The sequence below is a fragment of the Sander vitreus genome, chromosome 13 (genome assembly GCF_031162955.1).
Source record: "Sander vitreus isolate 19-12246 chromosome 13, sanVit1, whole genome shotgun sequence".
NCBI lineage: Eukaryota > Metazoa > Chordata > Actinopteri > Perciformes > Percidae > Sander > Sander vitreus.
In genome coordinates, this window is record NC_135867.1 from 3,761,326 (window position 1) to 3,781,114 (window position 19,789).

At 41.2% G+C, this 19,789-nt stretch overlaps 1 protein-coding gene across 5 annotated transcripts in view; it reads left to right on the top strand.

The window, feature by feature from the left end:
• nsd1b (nuclear receptor binding SET domain protein 1b) overlaps positions 1–19,789 on the top strand; it is a 38,009-nt gene that overhangs the window by 3,512 nt on the left and 14,708 nt on the right. For all 5 annotated transcript variants that reach the window (XR_013502832.1, XM_078265679.1, XM_078265680.1 and 2 more), the window contains 11 exons: positions 4,514–4,652; positions 6,909–7,081; positions 7,256–11,147; positions 13,954–14,066; positions 15,118–15,367; positions 16,303–16,403; positions 16,627–16,669; positions 16,777–17,027; positions 18,379–18,516; positions 18,747–18,870; positions 19,526–19,726. Coding sequence is in view for 4 of the 5 variants with exons in the window: in XM_078265679.1 (XP_078121805.1) it covers positions 4,514–4,652; positions 6,909–7,081; positions 7,256–11,147; positions 13,954–14,066; positions 15,118–15,367; positions 16,303–16,403; positions 16,627–16,669; positions 16,777–17,027; positions 18,379–18,516; positions 18,747–18,870; positions 19,526–19,726 (5,425 nt within the window). In the remaining variant the exon portion in view is untranslated. The remainder of the gene's footprint in view (positions 1–4,513; positions 4,653–6,908; positions 7,082–7,255; positions 11,148–13,953; positions 14,067–15,117; positions 15,368–16,302; positions 16,404–16,626; positions 16,670–16,776; positions 17,028–18,378; positions 18,517–18,746; positions 18,871–19,525; positions 19,727–19,789) is intronic.

A 19,789-nucleotide genomic window follows, 5' to 3' on the forward strand; every position in this document is an offset into this window, starting at 1 on the left:
GATCTGAAGACACCGACATGATACACACGTTTAGATTCAGTGTGACTTGTGTATTTGTGTACATCACAAATAAATGTCCTTAAATTTGCTTAGACGTCATAATAAAGACGCTCCTTTTAACTCCACAACATAACAACATACAGCAAACAGGAGCTGCTTATGGCTAATTCAGCATACTTTTTAATGGTTCTACTTTGACAAAATGTTAACTTATATAGGCGAAAATAAGGGGGCTTAAGTTGTAGATGTCTTAGAAGTCAGACAAAGAATTATAATTTTATGTGATAAAATCCAATAATATATATATTTTTTCTGTTAAATGCATCTATATATTTTTTGACAGCAATGAGGCTCAGAATGTCCCATCAACATGGTTTGTGTATTGCTGGAACACAGACACTTTCTTCTATCTATTTATATACAGATATTTACTGTGTGTTGATAACCTGTGGACATACAGACAAAAACATATTTTAAGCAATTCAATCAATCAATTCTGTGCAAAGTGTCAGACTTTGACAACCCCTGACCTACTTTTTTACAGGGCTGACATGCAAGTAGACATCAAATGGGTCTTTGCCACGACCCGTAACTTGTATTCATTGTCACAGGTTCTGCTTTTGTTTCCACTGTTCTCTGCCTGCTTTGGGAACACTTACTCAAAGAGATTTTTGGCACAGCCAACAAAAGCCTCCATGTGTCCACATGTGGCAACAGCAAGGACACCATTATCAGAATTTTATTACATACATAGGCGCTGATGGCAAGGTCACAAAAACACATTTAGTTTTAAAAAATCAGTTTTTAGTGTCCAACGCAACTACCTGGAAAAACCTGTGTTAAGAGGTAGTTAGGAATGATGCTACCCTGAATCTGTAATTGGGCTCTAATCAGACTCTGCTCGGGGCCTATATGTACAGAAAACGACAGGTTGTGGTTTTATAGTTAGATCCTGGAGATTGTCGGCAATGTGAGGTTACCAGGCAACAAGTGGAGACCCCAATTTTTGTATGGATTAAACAAACATAATCTAATGTGTTAATTAGTAAGCTTTAGAGCTGTTACACACCAACCAGACGGCCGACCGTCGGCAGAAAAGGCAGTTGGACTGATCAGTCGGGTCCCCGAGGTCCAAAGAAATGCTTCAGAACACACTGAGGCGACGCCGACTTGAGCGTACGCTCTGTGCGTGCGCGAAACGTAATACTTCTCCATAGCAGCAGGCGGCGCTTCTCTGTATTGTTTCCCAGAAAATGAAAACCGGCAGCTGATTGGACGAACGCGTCACGTGGGTCTTTTTTCTCCGGAAATTCACAGCCAGACTGTCATGGCGGCTCGTTCAGAATACAATCTCATATTGTACTAAAATAGTTCACCGAAATGTGTTTCTGAAAACATTCTAAGCGAGAAATAGGCCGTGCAGTTGCTGAATCTGTCTCCATTTCAGATCGACAAAGTTCAGTTTTAAAGATTTTTGTCAGATTTTAAGAGGCTCATCCGCTCGCCATTTCCTGGTGAGTCCCGTCTGCCCTGTCTCCGACTGAGCATGTCGGGTCGGCCAAATTGAAGGCCGACAGCCCCTCCGACGGACAACGGCACGGAACACACCGAACAGACTCGAGTCACAGACCTCGCCAGACTGTCCGACGGCCGATTATCGGCTTGGTGTGTCAGCGCCATTAAAGCGTTGCTAGGTGGATTGTTTTGACTGCGTGGACAGAGCCAGGCTAGCAGTTTCCCACTGTGCATTGCAAGCCTAGTGGCCCACGGGGCCTAAGTTGCCCCCCACCAGGCCTAAGCCACTAGGAATTATTTTTTTAAATATTTCAAGACGTTTTTAAAATGGTTGGAATCTTAGACATTCTTTCTTTAGTCTTTATGCTAAGCTAAGCTAAGTTAACCAGCTGCTGGCTGTAGCTTCATATTTAACATACAGACATTTCTGTCTGGTCATGAAACTCATCCCCCCCCGCTTCCTGTTTTAATACCAAGCTAAGCTAATCATCTCCTGATCTTAGCTTTGGAAAGATATGAGATTAATATTGACTTTCTAATCACACTCTAGAACAAACTTTCTTCAATAATGTACACCCTGGGAAATCTTCTCTGAGCCAAGGACCCCCCCAAATCGTTTTTTTGGTAGAAAAAAAAAAAGGCTATATAAAGAGTTGCAGCGCTGCACCACCGCTGTCTGACTGACTAAACAACAACTTTGTAACTGAAAGACACTCAAATGCTACTTCAAATGTTTAAAATCCATGACTAAATTAATTTATTATTATAGTATAATTTTTCATGGAATTATGCATGACTGATATTTTTTAAATTAACATATAAAAAAAAAAAAAGAATCTCACGTACCCCCTACAGTCCTCTAAAATACCCCAAGGGGTACACGTACCCCCATTTGAGAAACACTGCTCTAGAAAAACTGAATAAACATATTTTCCGAAATGTTGAACTATTCCTTTAAAATGCTCCAGCCAAGGTTACATCATAGCAGCAGCCAGTATCGGCCCTCTGGCCATTCCTGCTTCATGCCGGTCATAACTCATGCCTGCTCATGTACCCCGCTAGTCCTCTCAACCTGCTGCTGTGAGCAGTTACTACCATTAACACAAAGGATATAGTAGCCACTAGTGCAATCAGGTTGTGACATTCTTCTACTGTGATTTGTGTTATGGTTTGAAACTTGTTGTGGAACAAGAGAGGACTAAAATTAGACCTCAGAAAAAAGCCTGTAGAGAACATTGTTGCAGTGTTATATGTATAAAAGAAGTTTTTTTTTGTTTGTTTTTTTAATGATTGTATTCAGATTTCTCAGTATACATTTCCCACCCCAAAAGACCCCGAATCTTAACGATAAAGCAAACCAAGACAGGAAAACAAAACCTACAACACACATTTACCCCACACATAAACAAACAAGCTGCACCTCAGTATCTTCATATTTGATTCACTTAAACAAATGATGTTAAATATAAATAAACATACACATTAATCATATATAATTCTTTGAATCCCGTTAATCTCTATTGAGTACCCACGTCTTTTATCCTTCACCCAACTGAAGGTTTGCACATCCCAAATTTTATGAAATATTAAATCTGGGACTACGTAATCATTTTAAGCAACCAACAGTTCATGTTTTGTCTTTGCCTGTTTTTTGTCTACCTCTTTTTATGTTTTTCTGTACTGTTCAGTCCAGTGAAAAGCTATAGATGAAAAGAAAGAAAAGATTGGAGCATGAATGTTCATTTTTGACCCTTGGGAACCACATATGGTGAAGAGAATGTAAACACAAAGGTTGTAGCTAAACAGCTTTCATGTCACAGCCTTTATCTTTGATGTTTTAATGCTGGATTCAGACTACACAATATTTCTGTTTATAATGGTCACTGTGTCAGATTAGACGATGTACTGTATAGACTCAAATTCTTGTTGTGACTCGGTCAAGAGACGTGACAGACTACACGTTGGTCTCTGAACAATCAAACACGTAATTTCATGATAAAGGTGGTGCTAGGAACCAACTTACAGGAACAAGAATGTAAACAAACCAGATGACGTAATACTCTCATTCGCATGTGTGATGTCATAGTGTATCATTTGCGTAAAGCTTTTTGGTTGTGTCTGCTGACGGCCTGCTGCTCATGTTGCAAAAGGAGAGGGAAAGAGACCCGGTCCTGTTGGCGAAGAGCCGTGAACTGTGATTACTGTGAGCAGCATACACGGGAATTAATTACAATATAATATATCTCGTTTTGTCTAAAGTCGATACATTTTGTCACAAGTTGCTTTTTTTTTACATTTTTTTTAGAAAATTGCTAAGAGGATCTGAAAAATCGCTAAATCTAGCAAAGAAGTTGCCGAGTTGGTAACACTGGTAATGAGGCGTCCCAGATGGCTGTCGTGCACTATGACGCACTACACAGGATAAAACTTCTGCCGGGTTGGGATATAATAGGGCTGGTATCGTGGAGTCTGAACCTTGCATAACGTATGCACCTCACAGTTGGTTCACATTTCCTGCCACAACAGTTAAGGCAAAAACCCAGAGAAGCTGAAACACATCGAGCAAGGTCAGAAAAATCGTACAGGTAAACAAATCCCCAGCAGCCTCCTATTTTGGCCTCAGAGCTTTAAAAATAGACATGATCTTCTCATTGGTTAGCGATTTGCACTATTGAAGTGGTTACTTCTTTGGTTGATTTTCATAAATGTAATATTTATGATTTTTTAATACACAGTCCTCGAGGATCAGCAGGTGTTTGACAAAGGCTGACATGTATGATCATCAGCCGTGAAATGTCACATTATGGCTTAGGCTACATGTCAATGTTAATGTCTTTCAAAGTAGAGTGAATGCACATCAGTGGGTCACGATGTTGAAATGACAAGAGCGGCCAACACACATGTAGTTCTGATACAGAATAGTTGGTGAGAACACAAAACCTGTCTCATTTTCATTTGTCTGATTTTTCTTTCTTCATTGTCATGTTGTCGACAGCAGAGCAGCCTCAAGAAAAAGTCTTTGCCGCCTGTAAAGTTTTTAGAGGGTGAAGTTATTTGGGCAAAGTTCAACCGAAGACCATGGTGGCCCTGTGAGGTGACCGTTGACCCTGCACAGGGAATCTATCACAGAGTAAAAGGTGGGCCTGAGACATTGTTGACTTTATGTGATTACCTACATTGTATATGGGTTGTTTTCAGTTGTGTGATATGCTCTATGGATTGTTTGGTAGCCAGTTAATTGACAACCCCAGCTTGAACAGTGATTAGCAATATCTGCATGTTATCTCTAGGTTAACTAAATTGGCCACAGTACTTGAGTACACTCTACCTCAAGGCGTTGTTTGTCGACCAAAGCGTTTTTCCTTGGCCAGCCGACCAATTACAGGGAAGGAGAGGCAGGACAAATACCAAAAAGATCAACTGTCACATCCAACATTGGAGTGCTAAACAACAATGCAGAATAAATGAATACTGCTGGCCACATAGACCGGTGGGTCCGTCCTCTCTCCCTAAGTGCTTCAGCCTTCCCTTTATCCAGAGTAAGGGCCAGGGCAAGTACTCTACCTTGTGCCAACATTTTTACTTTGGCAGATATTCCGTTTCAAAGCAACTATACACAACCAAAGTGTTTCAGCAAAAAAAAATCGGCACCTCCAAAGCACTCTCAAGTACTCCCAGCTGGTTGTTTTCATAAAACCGCCTGCTGTTTACAGCTGGGGAAAAAAACACTTTGGTAGACACACATACAGCCTTATTAGCAAAGCCTTATAGCCACCAGCTATTGTCTGACCAATCAGAATTTGGTCGACCAAGAGCATATCGACCAACCAGCCGGAAGGTGCAGCCCCAACCAATACATCAAAAAGCTGATAAGATTGTCTGGGATAATAATTTAGGACATAATGAAGGATGCATGCGGAAAACACATGCAGAAATGTGTAATTATGAATGAATATTTTTTTTATTATTGTGTCATGCATACAATAAAATATGCCCTGCCCACATGGGCTTACAAGACACCATTACCTAGGACAAAGGACCAGATGCCAAAGTAACCGCATACCCTAAACAAATAAACCTTCTAGTCTTTTCAAGCTTTAGAAACAAAAGTCGCCAACTTATAAATATTAAATTTAAACAACCACTCCAATTGGTCATCATCCGTGCACCAGAACATTTCAGGATTTTGGACAGACATTTCATGTAAGATCGATGTTCTTAACTTATTATAATACGGACAATACAAAAGAAAATACAAAATGTAGTTATAATATATGAATATATATAATATAATGTATGTAGTTATAATATGAACAGTTCTATTTCCTACAGTTGGCATGTCAAATGCCATATATGGTCAGGTTACCAAGTGGAGAGAACCATTTTTTTTTTTTTTTTTATATCCTCAAATTAGATCGTAATTTAAGCCCAATTCAGACCAAAGATTTGCGACGTGTATCATCTCCATAGCAACTACTCTTTGTTCTTCAGTTCTAACTTCCGACTTCCAGGCTTTTTTGTAGCTGGATGTATCATTTGTTGCGCCTAAATATGAATGTGGATAACGTTAGTGATAGTGAGATGCTTGCTACAGTTACATTTCTAGTGATGAGTCGGCGAAAATGCGTTTTTATTTTTCTGTTTCGTGGCTTTGTCTTAGGCGCTCCCTCTCTTCAGTCATTCTCTAGCTCGCACGACCATTTTGACTGACTTCAATATTGGCTGTTGAAACAGGTGACATCCCTCAGGTTCTAAAACCAGCCTCTGGAGACTGGACCAGCTGAGTCGCGGGCACCACCATCAGCTGGTTTGAATCGAGCTGAGACGGGCCGGTTCAGACCGCTGGAACCTTTCTCTGCGACGTTCTAAAACGGTTTTGTGTCTTCGCGAATCTTTGGTCTGAACTGGGCTTTAGAATAAAATTCTCACATTTTCTCACATTGCCATCTAAAACCACATTATACTTTCAACCAATGGATCTCGTCCTTCCCTTTTGAAAGCGGTTATTTCAAGCACTTGCATGCACTGACCATGTACACTGACCGCATTATGCTTTCATGCTATAAATACTTAAGACTTTTTTCAGTTTAAGTCTAGTTACAAACACCGAGGTATGCCACAAACTGCTGGAATTGTGGATTTAAGTTTATTTTCACTGTCTAGTAAATCATGTAGACATTTAATACATTAATATTTTGGCCATGTAACAATATGTCATGCTCAAAATTCTGACACTAGTATTCACATTTGATTGTGGTTATGTAAAGAGTTTAGTGTTCTAGCATTTTAAAGCTCCCTTTGCTTAGTTGATGCACTTGTGTACTTCCTGTGCACGATGATGTAGTTTAATATGCGTCTTATGAGATTGACGCTGATGTTTGTTATTGTCTTAGAACCCAGTGACCGGCCCTGTCGGCTCTACCATGTCAGGACCTTTGGGGAGCCTGTTGAGCTAACCTGGGTGGAGGAAAAAGCAACTCACAGTTTCCACGGAGGCTTTGAATTTGAACAGCTCACCCTACTGCGCCGGAGGGGGAAGCAAAGGGAGCAGAACTACAAATACACTGTAATTACTATTTTATGAATAATGAGTCTCTACTTGCATGAATTAAAAAGAAGTTGGTCAAAAGCATCATCATTGGTGGGTGATCATCGTGTTGGACAAAAGAAAGTTTGCAGTTTTTTCTGTAAGCCGGTATGTTATGTGACGATTGAGCAGTGTGCCTTTATCTTTCTGCAGATTGCGAAGCGTTTTCAGGACTCTTGGAAATTGAGTGTGGCGGAAGCTGAATTTGTTCTCCAAGAGCGATCCAAAATGGCTTCCTCCATTACTTCGTTGATAGATGATGCCTTCCACGACACTCCCACACCGGAAAGAGAGAACAAGGCACGTCCCATCTTTCCTCTCTCTACTTCACCCACCCTTCCTGAGACTTCGCACATGACCAATGGATCCATTTCATCCCCAATTACAACTCCAGCAAAGCCAAGCACTTTAAGGAAATATTCTGGCAAGAAGAAACCAAGTAAATCAAAGGACATAAGTACTAAACACTCTAAAAAGACATTGCGTAATAGCCCTGACCAATCAGATAGAGCCAATGGAGAGTGCCCATATTCTGACCTCGACTCAATCCCTAAGATTTTGTGTCCTAATGCACTTGAACGTCAATCTAAGCTAGTTCCAACACAGCCATCTGTTACAGTTGTCAAAGAGGTAAAGAAGCAGCCAGAGATTCAGAGTGGTCTTTGGTTCAGTAAATCGAGCAAAGACAGACGACCTAAAACAACCAGCCCAATGCCAGACCGCACTCTCTTTAGTAAGGTCCCCTGTAAGAAAAAGAACTCATCTGTTGTAAGTAAAAAGTCACTGGTTCCTAGTGCCTCGTCTTCCAGTGGTGCGTCCAGTGACCAGTCAGGATTGTCAGAGAAGCATAAGACTCTGGTACCTGCTGAAACAAATATTTCACCTGAACAGTCAGGACATTTGAAATGTAATAACACACCGGTTGCTAAAAGGCCTTTTGGTACAACTGGCAGTCCCACTGACCAGTCAGGATTGCCAGATAAGCATAAGACTCTGGTACCTGCTGAAACAAATCTTCCACCTCAACAGTCAGGACATTTGAAGTGTAAAAAAACCCTTGTTGCTAATAGTCCTTTTGATACAACTGGCAGTCCCACTGACCAGTTAGAATTGTCGGACAAGCATAAGACTCTGGCACCTGCTGAAACAAATATTCCACCTAAACAATCAAGACATTTGAAGCGTAAAAACACCCGGGGTGCTAAAAGGCCTGTTATTACAACTGGCAGTCCCACTGACCAGTCAGGATTGTCAGAGAAGCATAAGATTATGGGACCTGCTGAAACAAATCTTTCACCTGAACAGTCAGGACATTTGAAGTGTAAAAACACTGCGGTTGCTACTAGGCCTTTTGGTACAACTGACAGTCCCACTGACCAGTCAGAATTGTCAGACAAGGATAAGACTCTGGCACCTGCTGAAACAAATATTCCACCTGAACAATCAATATATTTTAAGCATAAAAACACCCCGTTTGCTAAAATGCCTTTTGGTACAACTGGCAGTTGCACTGACCAGTCAGGATTGTCAGAGAAGCAAAAGACTCTGGTACCTGCTGAAACAAATATTCTACCTGAACAGTCAGGACATTTGAAGCATAAAAACACCCCGGTTGCTAATAGGCCTTTTGGTACAACTGGCAGTCCCACTGACCAGTTAGAATTGTCGGACAAGCATAAGACTCTGGTACCTGCTGAAACAAATGTTCCACTTAAACAATCAAGACATTTGAAGCATAAAAACACCCCGGTTGCTAAAAGGCCTTTTGGTACAACTGACAGTTGCACTGACCAGTCAGGATTGTCAGACAAACGGCAGTCGCTGGTGTCTGTTGAGACTGGTTTGCTCTTTGACAAGTGTAAATTTTCAAAGAGCAGAAAGACAGTCAGTAATACAGTTGACACTGTGTCTGAATCATTGTCTGACCAATTAAGTAGCTCAGATGTTAAAAAGGCCTTGGAGCCCAGTCCAGTCAGTTTTAATGACTTATCCAGGTTGAGTATAAAGAGAGTCAGTCGAACTCAACATTCAGACACGATGGAAAATAAAAAAGTCCATGCAATTGACAGGATTTCTGACCAAGCAGAAGAAAAAGAAAGCAACAAGACTCCTGCGTCCACTTTGAATGTTGACACTACTGACCCATTAGCAAGGCTAGAAAAGCAAAAAATGATTGTCTCTAAGTGTAGGCTGCCCTTTGTCAAATTAATACGCAAAGACATCAAAGGTAAGAAGTTCCTAAATTCCAGTGTAACCATTAGTCCCAATGACCAACCTAGATGTACAAAGAATGAAAAAACACCAGATACTAATGTGAGTAAAAAGTCCTCTAAACACTCAGATTGGGTGGGTGATGAGGCAAGTGTCTCCGTAGATCAGGCAGTAAGTTCAGAATCCATAAAGGTCTCAGTTAAGAAGTTGAAAGCAAGTGGTGGGACTGGTATTCTTCGTCTCTCGTCAGAATCATCACAAGGTAAAACTATCATTGCCTCAGATGTGGCAAGTGTGTCTGATGAGTTAGGTAGCCCAGAAACGGAAAGGGTACCAGGTTTAAATGTAAGCCCAAGCAATGTGACTTACTCGTCCTCTAACCAATCAGACCAGTCTAAAGTTAAGAAGCCCCCTGCATCCAATGTAACAAGCATGTCATCTGACCAGTTAGGCAGCTCAGAGAAAAAAAATTCATCTGCCACTAGTACAGCTTTTAATACAACTCCTCTACCTTCTCACCGGCATGGGGATTTAGTATGTAGGGAAGCTCATGTGCCCGAAAGCCTGTCTTCTGCGAAATCCAAGAAAGTTGTCCACAAATCAAAGCAAGTACCAGATGAAGTCAAAAAAGTCCATGAACCGCCTGCCCACCTCCCAGCCAGCAGTCGGCTGATGACCAGAGCCCTGAAGGCCATGCAGGAGGCGGAACAGAAAAGGCGTGAAAAAGCCAGGAAGGAGTCTGAGCAGAAAGAACTCTTGCTAATGAAAGCTAATGACCTTGTATGCAACTCTGCACGCAAGTCCAAACTGGACCTTTGCACTAAAATAGAATCTGTTAAATCATACTATAATAACAATGGTAAGTGTGATCAGGACACTATTTCTAGCTGTAGCAGCACCCCTTTGACATTTACTGATTCAGTTGACTTTGAAGTTGATGTGAAGAGCGAAGATGAAGACCTCTCAATATCCTCAACTCCACCAATGGACTTCATACCCCTTACTTCTAAGGTAAAGGCAAAGAAGGAAGCTCATTCCTCTGACGTACACTCCTCGTCCTCACCTTCATCACCATTTTCTTTTATGAATGCCTTTAAAAACGTGGATGAGGTATCCTTCCAGTCCCTGACAAATGAGGGCGATGGTAAAGCCGTCTCTTTCAAACCAGACACGAACTACAAGTTCAGCACTTTTCTCATGATGTTGAAGGACTTGCATGACACTAGAGAGCGAGAGGGGACCCCCTTAGAACTGGAAATTGGGCCACCAAGTGCACATGTTAAGGAGGAACCCTTGGTGATGCCTGGGGAGGCTACACCTGCAGTCCAAGATCCACAAATTGAACATGTTAATACAAATTCAAATTCCATTCCAGACAAAATTGAAATCAAACACAATGAGGAGAGCACAAGTCAGACGTCCAAGAGGCTCTATAACAGGAGGGGCAGCTCCACTGGGGTAAAAAAGAAAGCCAACCGCCAAGTGCCTTGTCGTCCTGCCAGGTCTGGACCTGGTATTCCAGGAGTGGAGTCCTTGCCAACAATGGACTTTACATCAGGAGTGGATTGCTCATCAAGAGTCCAGTCCCTGTTAGGCATACAGACCAGCAGCTGGAAGAGGCAGGCTCGAGGTGGTGAAGGAGTAGCTGGGGAGGAGAAAGCGGAGGAAAGGTGGAGCAGAGTAAATGAGAATCTACACAACATGGTGCCTTTGGAGCAGAGGGGATGCAACACTACACTGTGTCTGGAACAGCCGAATGGCCTTGTTGCAGACTGCACTGAGACTAACACAAGCTTGATGCACAACGCTGGAGAAGGCGACAAAGCTCCAAAAGGTAAGGACAGTCTAGTTTACTGTCTGCCAAATGTAGTACACGTTGTGTAATCACAATCTGATCCAAAACCCGGGTGCATTCTGTTGCTCTAAAAACAACTGGAAGTTGTAGTTGTAGTTTGGCCTACTGATATGGCAAGCAATTTGCGTCAAAAAAGGCACTCTTTCTCAGAGTCATAACTCAGTCAAGTCTTAACACAGAAATTATGCACATATCTTTAGATTTAGTGAGACATCCACTTTCCGAGGATATTATTATCTCAGATGTCCATTGGACAATTAACGTCCATCAATCCACTTAGAAATCATAGAGAAAAGATGCTCCTTATAACTCTAGAACTTGCCTGAGAATTAGAGAAGTCAGCGGTTAATCAGTTAACCATCAAAATTATTTTTAACTGGTTACGCATATCAATCTATAGGTTAAAATGAGAATAGCTGGTCCACCTTAAAGGTCAGTCCACCTTAAAGTGAGCTTGTGCCAGAGTTGTTGCTAGCTTCGGGACTAAGCCCCTTCACTTAAATCAGGTGGTAAGCAAGACACGGGAACTTGGCTTGGGTCTTGGGGAGTTGTAGCATTTATTCACCAACAAATAATCTAAATTGTACACATACTGCTACGTTTTACAGCTATAACGTAACTGCTAACTTTATATTCGCTCACTCTCTCTCTCTCTTCACACAACCTACGAGTTATTCCTCAAATGAGCTTGCTACTTGTAAAACACATTTTTGTTTAAAAAAAACATCTTAATAGAGCTCAACAGTGACCACCCACTTTTTTTCGGCTCTGTCTCTGGAAGTGTTTTTCCCCATTCAATTGTGTCATTGACATTTCGAAAATTGCTTATATATAGAGTTTTAAGTCTGGAACCAAGCCAACCAGCTACGAGATGAATAGTGAGCATAACACATTTGATTCGGCGCAAGAAAACATTTTGAAAACGGCAAAAAAGGCAAAAGGTACAAGACCGTGTACAGAAACTATCATAGACTTCAATGGTAGAAGCTCACTCTAGCCGTTGGCGGTTTCGCGGTACGGTAAACATTTCTATGGTAACAGCGAGTTGGACCAATCATAGACGTTGCTGTTACGCGTAGGATTGTCGGTAGTGTAGTTTTTCTCCATTAAATCGCGGATGTTTTTCTTAAAACAAGGTTGATTTCACACGGACTTGTAGCTTCTACAGGAGCAGAAACCTTCGTTTCACAAACACGTAGCTCATGGTCAGTCTACATCAGATGGTTTAGACATTATGACTGATATTCTAAATCCTTATGGAGAAAATCAATGGGATTTTTACTTCCGGAGTCAGCTGTGGGCGGGACTGTTGAGGTTTATTCCCCTGATGTTTAGACCCGGCAGGGAGTGACTTGGTGGGCTGCCGGGCTTGCAATTCATAGTTTTCAGTCACGTGACTGATGCGGAGACCTGGAGGGCAAAACACACTGGGAGCTCCATAGAGCTGCCGCACAAATCTTCATCTTTTACAACCCACAAGTGTTTAGATCACCTCTCAAAATAGAAAAAACAATGATTTTTATACAAACGCCAAGTCTTAGGCACATGTGACCCATATACAGCACCCACTGTGGTGTTTGTCATTTAAGTGTGTGTATTTCAACTAGCTATGCTGCTCTTTAACTCCTCGTTCATAACATGTTATCTTAACTTACCACTGCTCATTTGAAAAGGCTGCTGCAAGAAAATGTGGTGTTTATGTTAGAAAATGTGTGTTTGAATTGCATTTTGTGATGCAGTTCTATCTGCCGTTGGACACGTTTCTGGAAGGATGGCTCGCTAACGTTAGCTACGCTAGCTAACACTAGCAGTCAGAAACAAACTTCTATGATCCATTGTCTGTTTGATAATCTACACGTTTTCTTGCGGTGGCCTTTCTAAAATTAGCAGTGGTAAAAGTTACTATAATCCGTTATGATCAAGGAGTTAATAAGCAGACCGAGGTAGCTAGCATAGTTAAAAGCTGAGCTGATTCATTTGCAGACAGTGGAGGGCAGCTTCTTTTTGCCCTCAAGGTGCGTTTCCATACTGCCGTGACATCACGTGAAATCTATAAATACACTGGCGGAAACCCTGCAGCTCTGACCACCAGCTGCTGGACAGCTTTCACAAACGAAAGCTACATCACAACTACACAACTACGTGTGTTTTTAAGAAATGAATTAAGAATAGTAGAAATCAGCAGTCATTGGTAAAAGAAACTGGAAGCTTAGCATTAAATGTGCGCAGATTTCAAATCAGTGCAAATACTGAGGACCTTGGCAACCTCTTGCTCTTCTTGGTAATGTTTTTTTTTTGTGATACACAAATGGTAAATGTATTTTCTCCAGCTTTGGGTTTATGCGGCACAAAGGAATCGCTACTCGCAGCTAATGACAGGAAACAACCCCAAAACTCATAGTACTGTTGTTGTATACAGATAACCAGCAGGCTGTCAAGTTGGAGTGCCGAGCATAAGAAAAAGGCAGTTGTCTAAAAGGGTCCAACGGGACACCTCAAACTGTCATTTAACCATCATACTAAATATGTGTGCAAGGTATATTAAACTGTAGGTATCCATTGCAACAGTTTGTATGGTTTTGTATGGTTCCAGCTAACTCTCACCAATTAAACTAACCAAGGGGTTAAACAAATACAAATATTTTTACCTGTGTTAAGTACCCATGGTATTAGCGTGATAAGATAGGATACAATAAAGTCTTTTTGTTTATATTACTCCATGTTACACACTATAAACAACAGGGATTAAAAAAAGATAGTGTCTTTTCTTATATATCTTTTTCAGCACATAAGCGAATAAGAAAACCAAGCAAGAGGCTGATTGAATGGACTGAAGAGTATGATCAGATTTTCTCCACCAGGAAGAAAACCAAAAAGCCTCTCCAGTCGATCGGAAAGGTAAAACTCATACAAAGTATGATCTGTTGTAACTTTATAATTACTAGGGGTGTAACGGTACACAAAAATCACGGTTCAGTACGTACCTCGGTTTTGAAGTCACTGTTCGGTTCATTTTCGGTACAGTAAGGTACAGACAAGTAAAGTAAAGAAGCAACACAGGTGCTTGTTGTTTATTATTAATATTCCTAGCATTGTCTGTTGTGACAGGAATTGTAGTTACTGGCATCTCCAACTTCCACTCTAACAATGCCCTCTGCCAGATTTGTGCTTGTGTGTTGTTCATAAATGGGCCGAGTTTGCAGAACATGGCTTACCATGTTCCACTCAGGTGATGTGATGGTCAGTCACTGCTATAAAAACGCCAATGGCATTTGTCATTGCTTTGGCCCGATCTGAATTACCTGTTTAAATGCCAAGGGGAGCTGCGTTTGCACTACGCTCGTTTGTTTCCTTGTAGCAGCGGTATTCACGTTTGTGTGGTGCCGTTTTAAGTGAGTTAACAAGTTTGACGTGTTGTCAGAAACATACCCAATCACTAATGAGCAATGTCGGCACACTACTTTCGTCTTATCCACTTGTTTTTGTCCGTTGTTGTATTTCACCTGGAAACCGGAGTTTTCCCAAACAGGAGACCTTAATGATAACGTAGGGTGTTCAAGCTCTGGCTTTTCTACATTGGCCATTACGCTAGCTAACGAGAGGCTTGGCTGGTATAAGCATACTGTGTGTAAGCACTCAAAGTGCAGGGCGGAGACTTAACAAACTTTTGGTCCGCCACTTAATATGTTCGTGTGGGAACTCGGAATTGAAGTATGTTCCACACGCAAAAGAAGCCTAATCATTTCTGTTAAAGATTGCATTCTGTGTACCGTTCGAAAGTCCTGTGCCAAAACGGTCCGGTACGAGTACATGTACCGTTATAGTCCTAATAATTACATGTTGTTATATATGCATATGGCATTAAGCATCCAATATCACTTGTTTTTCAGCCACACATGAAGCTTGTATCACTGATTTGACAATTAAATCACGTCATTTGTTTTCTCAGGCCACTCAGCCCATTTCGTCCGTGTCCGAACCCCCGGGATCGGACAACAGCACACACGACCACCCATCCTTGCTTCCTGAAATACAGACGCCACCTCCTGAGGAAATTGCTGCAACAACGCCCTCTGAACTGCAAATTCCCAGCACTGAAAACGCAACCCCCCAAGATGCACCGGTGCTTTCCATCGACACACTAACCCCTCCTCCTGAAGCTGACTCCTCTCCAGCAGAAGGCCTCGTCAAAGGCAACGGTGAGGAAGTGTTTGTGTTTCTTTATTTGGTATTTTATGCGTTCAAAGTTACAAAGACTGTCTGGGAAGCCATAGGTAAAGTCTTCTGGGTAAATGTCAATACACTACATGGCCAAGCGAATGTGGACACCTGATATCTAATCTGCTACTATAAAAGCCTGCACTCTTTTCCGGGAAGGCTTTCAACAAGATTTCGTATGCTGGCTCTGGGGATTTGCCCCATTCAGCCATAAGAGCATTAATTAGGCCTGCCACTGATGTCGGGCGGTAAGTCCTGGTCCACAAATGTGTTGGATGAGGTCAGGGCTCTGTGCAGGCCGAACCAAATCTTCCACACCAAACTGGAAAAACATTTCTTTATTGTCCTCGCTTTATGCATGTATTGCCGTGTTGAAACAGGAAATGGATTAATCTGTTGATTATTTATTTATAATAGTGAAAATATTGAGAAATGGCGTCACAATTACCCAGAGCCCAAAGTCACAATGTTTGTATTGTCCAACCAACAGTCCAAACCTCAACATTATTACTAATACATTAACATTATTAAAATTATATAAAAAGGAAAAGCAGCAAATCTTCACATTTGTGAAGTTGGAACAATAAAATGTTTTACCTGAAAAATGACTCGAGGGGGTCGTAGGATTATTAACTGGAGAGCATTGAAGAAAAAACTAAAATGTTCTGCTGCACAAATGTGTTTTCATTTTTTTGGGACTTTTCTGTCATCTTTGCTGTTTTTGTGAAAATATTTGATTATTTCACCTCGTTATTTGAATGAAGCCATCAGAAGTTTAGAAGGGATTCCCTCTGATGATGCTAACAACAACTCACAGCAATCTGTCTCTCCAGAAACACAAGCCTAAAAGACTGGGACCCACTGGTTAAATATTCAACAATGCATTACGTCTTTTAATGTGACATTAAATCCACAGGAAACGTTCCCATGCTGGAGAAGAAGCGAAAGAGGAAACCCACTCAGAAGATCCTAGAGTACTGTCTGGAGGCGGAGGCCTCAACAGGCCCCAAGAAGAAGGTACAAATATATCTGTTGTGTGTACATTTTATGTGTGGTACATCTGTAATACTTTTACTTGAGTATTCACATGAAGTATTTAGCCATTATATAATATATTTCTACTCTGCTACATCTCAAAGGGGAAATATTGTACTTTTTACTACATTTAAAATGTTATTCACCACGATATCATGATTTAGAAAGTTTTTTTTTTGACATGATAATGTTTCTCTTGTCACAGGTCAAAACACTGAAGAACAATCCAAATCCTGCTCCTCAATCAGGTTAGTGAATCATCTTTCAACATTACATATTTAAACCAATTATATAATATCATAAATGATAAATAATACATATTTGTGATGAACTAAAACGTCTTTCTTACACCCAGATTCTGGACCGTCATCTTTAAAGTCAAAGAGTAAGCAGCTTCCAGCTTCCAGCTCCACGCCGACACCCACAGAGGCTTCCACGTGTACCCCCACAGATCCGCCTCTCAGCTCTTCTGCACCCTCCACTCAGGCACCGGCCCCGACACTGGCCCCGACACCGGCCCCGCCCGAACCCGCCCAGGTGGAGACGGTGTCAGCAGACGTTGATGCTCCTCAAACGGAGGACATAAAGGACACAGCAGAGTCAGAGGTCAGCCATCTTTCTTCTTCTCTTGATCATACTGTATGAAGGAACTGTTAGTTACAATAAAGTCATTTAATGATTGATTTACTGTAGTTGTGTTGTCTTTTACCATGCTGAATTTTATATCAGGACTAGAGCTGCAACTAAGGATTATTTTCATTGTCGATCAATCTGTCGATTGTGTTCTCGATTAATCAATTAGTTGTTTGGTCTTTAAAATGGTGAAAAATGTTCATCAGTGTTTTACCAAAGCCCAAGATGACGTCCTCAAAGGTCTTGTTTTGTCCACAACTCAAAGATATTCAGTTTACTGTGACAGAGGAGAGAAGAAACTAGAACATATTCACGTTAGCTGGAATTTAGCTCCAACCGATTAATTGATTATCAAATTAGTTGGCGATTAATTTAATAGTTGACGACTAATCGATTAATCTTTGCAGCTCTAATCATGACCCATATATATCCGCCGTCAGAGTCTTTAACTGTCAACTATCAACTTTCTTAATTAAGAAAGTTGAAATGAATCTTATCTCAGCCAGTATTTAGGAGCGCTCCACTGGTGACCTTACCTGTTATGAGTCGCCAGGAGATGGTGTTCAAACGAAGATAAAGAGCACGTTCTATGGGAGGAATGGCTTATTGATGACAATTAAAGGAGACCCTTTCGACAAAGAGTAAAGGTGCTGTAGGTAGGATTGTAAAGATCCAGGACTTAGCCAAAAAAACATCGACAACTTCTCAGTCCCTCCCCCCTTTCCGCTAAAGCCCAAACGGTCTCCTAAGCCCCTCCCCCCACAAGGGAGAGCTGTGCACGATAGAGCGTGCGTGAAGAGGGGGGGAAGGGGAGGACGCTATGAAATGCGTGTGCCTGAGCAGTGATTGACACGCAGTCAGACACCCCCCCTGGCCCTGATTGGTGCATCTGAACAGGGAGCGGTGGATCGTTGCAAATCCGACTACAGGCTATAGATGGAGCCAGAGGAGCCAGATTCTTTTTTTTTTAAATGACCTGCTTCATGTAGTTCTACTGGAACATAGGGTCAGTTTCAGCAAATATGACAGAAAGTTAGTTTTATAAGTCTTACCTACTGCACCTTTTAAATCCTTTTATGACGGGCAAAAGAGAGCAATGACACAGCAGGGAAAATGCAGATTTTAAAACAGTGATAATTCTAACTAACAGTTTTTGCAGTAATAAATCAAACTTAAGTCGCTCCTGCAGCTTTTCATATCATTCCCCCACCACTCACAAAAGTTTAGCCTCTCCTGCCATAACCGCTTAATTGGGTCCAGTCAGATCAGAACTAAATATGGGCCCTGAATTATTGCTGTATGAATTTGTCCTTTGGCTCTTTAGGGTGAACCATCCAGCTTGGATCACAGCTTCTCCTCCATGAAAGACGACTTATCACTGTGTGACGATCCACTTTTACCTTCGAGGAAGATCATAGGGGACCGAGGAGGTCCTGCCTCCATGAAGGAGAACATATGTCAGGTGAGCTTTCCCGCCAAGGCCCAATTTTACCTGGAAAATTGTAAGTGGCACGTAAATCATAAAACATTCTAAAGCCTTTGTCATAAGGCTCTGTTGGTACTGTTTGAACTGTTATTTATTGTACTTCCCTTTTGGAACATAAAAAGTAATTGATAGTAAAACTAAAAGCTACTTTTAATCACTCATGTTATGTCAGGTCTTTTACAGTAGGTTGTGTTTTTCTGTCTCAGGTGTGTGAAAAGACAGGGGAGCTGCTGCTCTGTGAGGGTCAGTGCTGTGGAGCCTTCCACCTGCCCTGCATCTCTCTGGCCGAGGCCCCTAAAGGGAAGTTTGTCTGTCCGGAGTGCAAATCAGGTAAAAAAAAAAAAAGTGTAAAAGTAATACAACTGAATTAAATACATTTCTTTTGTTTCACAATTTTCCACCTTTTAAATTGTTGTCTTGACAAAAAGAACAACTAGAAACGTTTCTGCTCATGCAATGTGGTTGAAAATTGTAAATATATTTAAAGGTAAAATGTTGCGTAAAAGAGTTAAAAAAAGAATAAAAGATGTATATTTCTCTAACGAACGAAAGATGCATTTCTATAATAACATAGCAACCTAGGAACAAGTCGTATTCAGACTCTCAGGATGTAAGACAACGATAATATATAACAATAACAAAATAATATAGTGACAATGAACTTGTAGCATGCTCAACATGTATACTTTATGTACCGGTGTGATAAATCCAACTCTCAATGTGTGCACATTATTATTCTTACTTCATTTTTGTATGTATTTCTGTTTGATTGTATTATATTTTTGATTGTTTGCTCGAGAGGTTTAGGTAATGTTATTATCGTTTGTATTGTTTTATTTATGGAGGTTTAGCAGTTGAAAGTGTAGGGAGGATTTCTGTTGAAATGGATCTCCTGATATAAATAAAAAAAATATTTGATGTTAACATGGACCATTAAACGTACAAAAGGTGATGATTTGTTAAAAAAAAAAAAAATTCTCCCCAGGCATCCACACCTGCTTTGTATGTAAAAAGCGCAGTGAGGACGTGCGGCGCTGTATGATTCCTGTGTGTGGGAAGTTTTATCACGGCGAGTGTATCGCCAACTTCGCCCCGACCGCACCTGTGAACCGAGGCTTCCGCTGCTCCATCCACGTCTGTCTCACCTGTTTCATCGCCAACCCCAACAGCTCGTCCATCTCTAAAGGTAAACCAGAGGACGCTCGGATGATTTACCGTAATTGCCTGTGTTGTTTGGTGCACCTTCCGT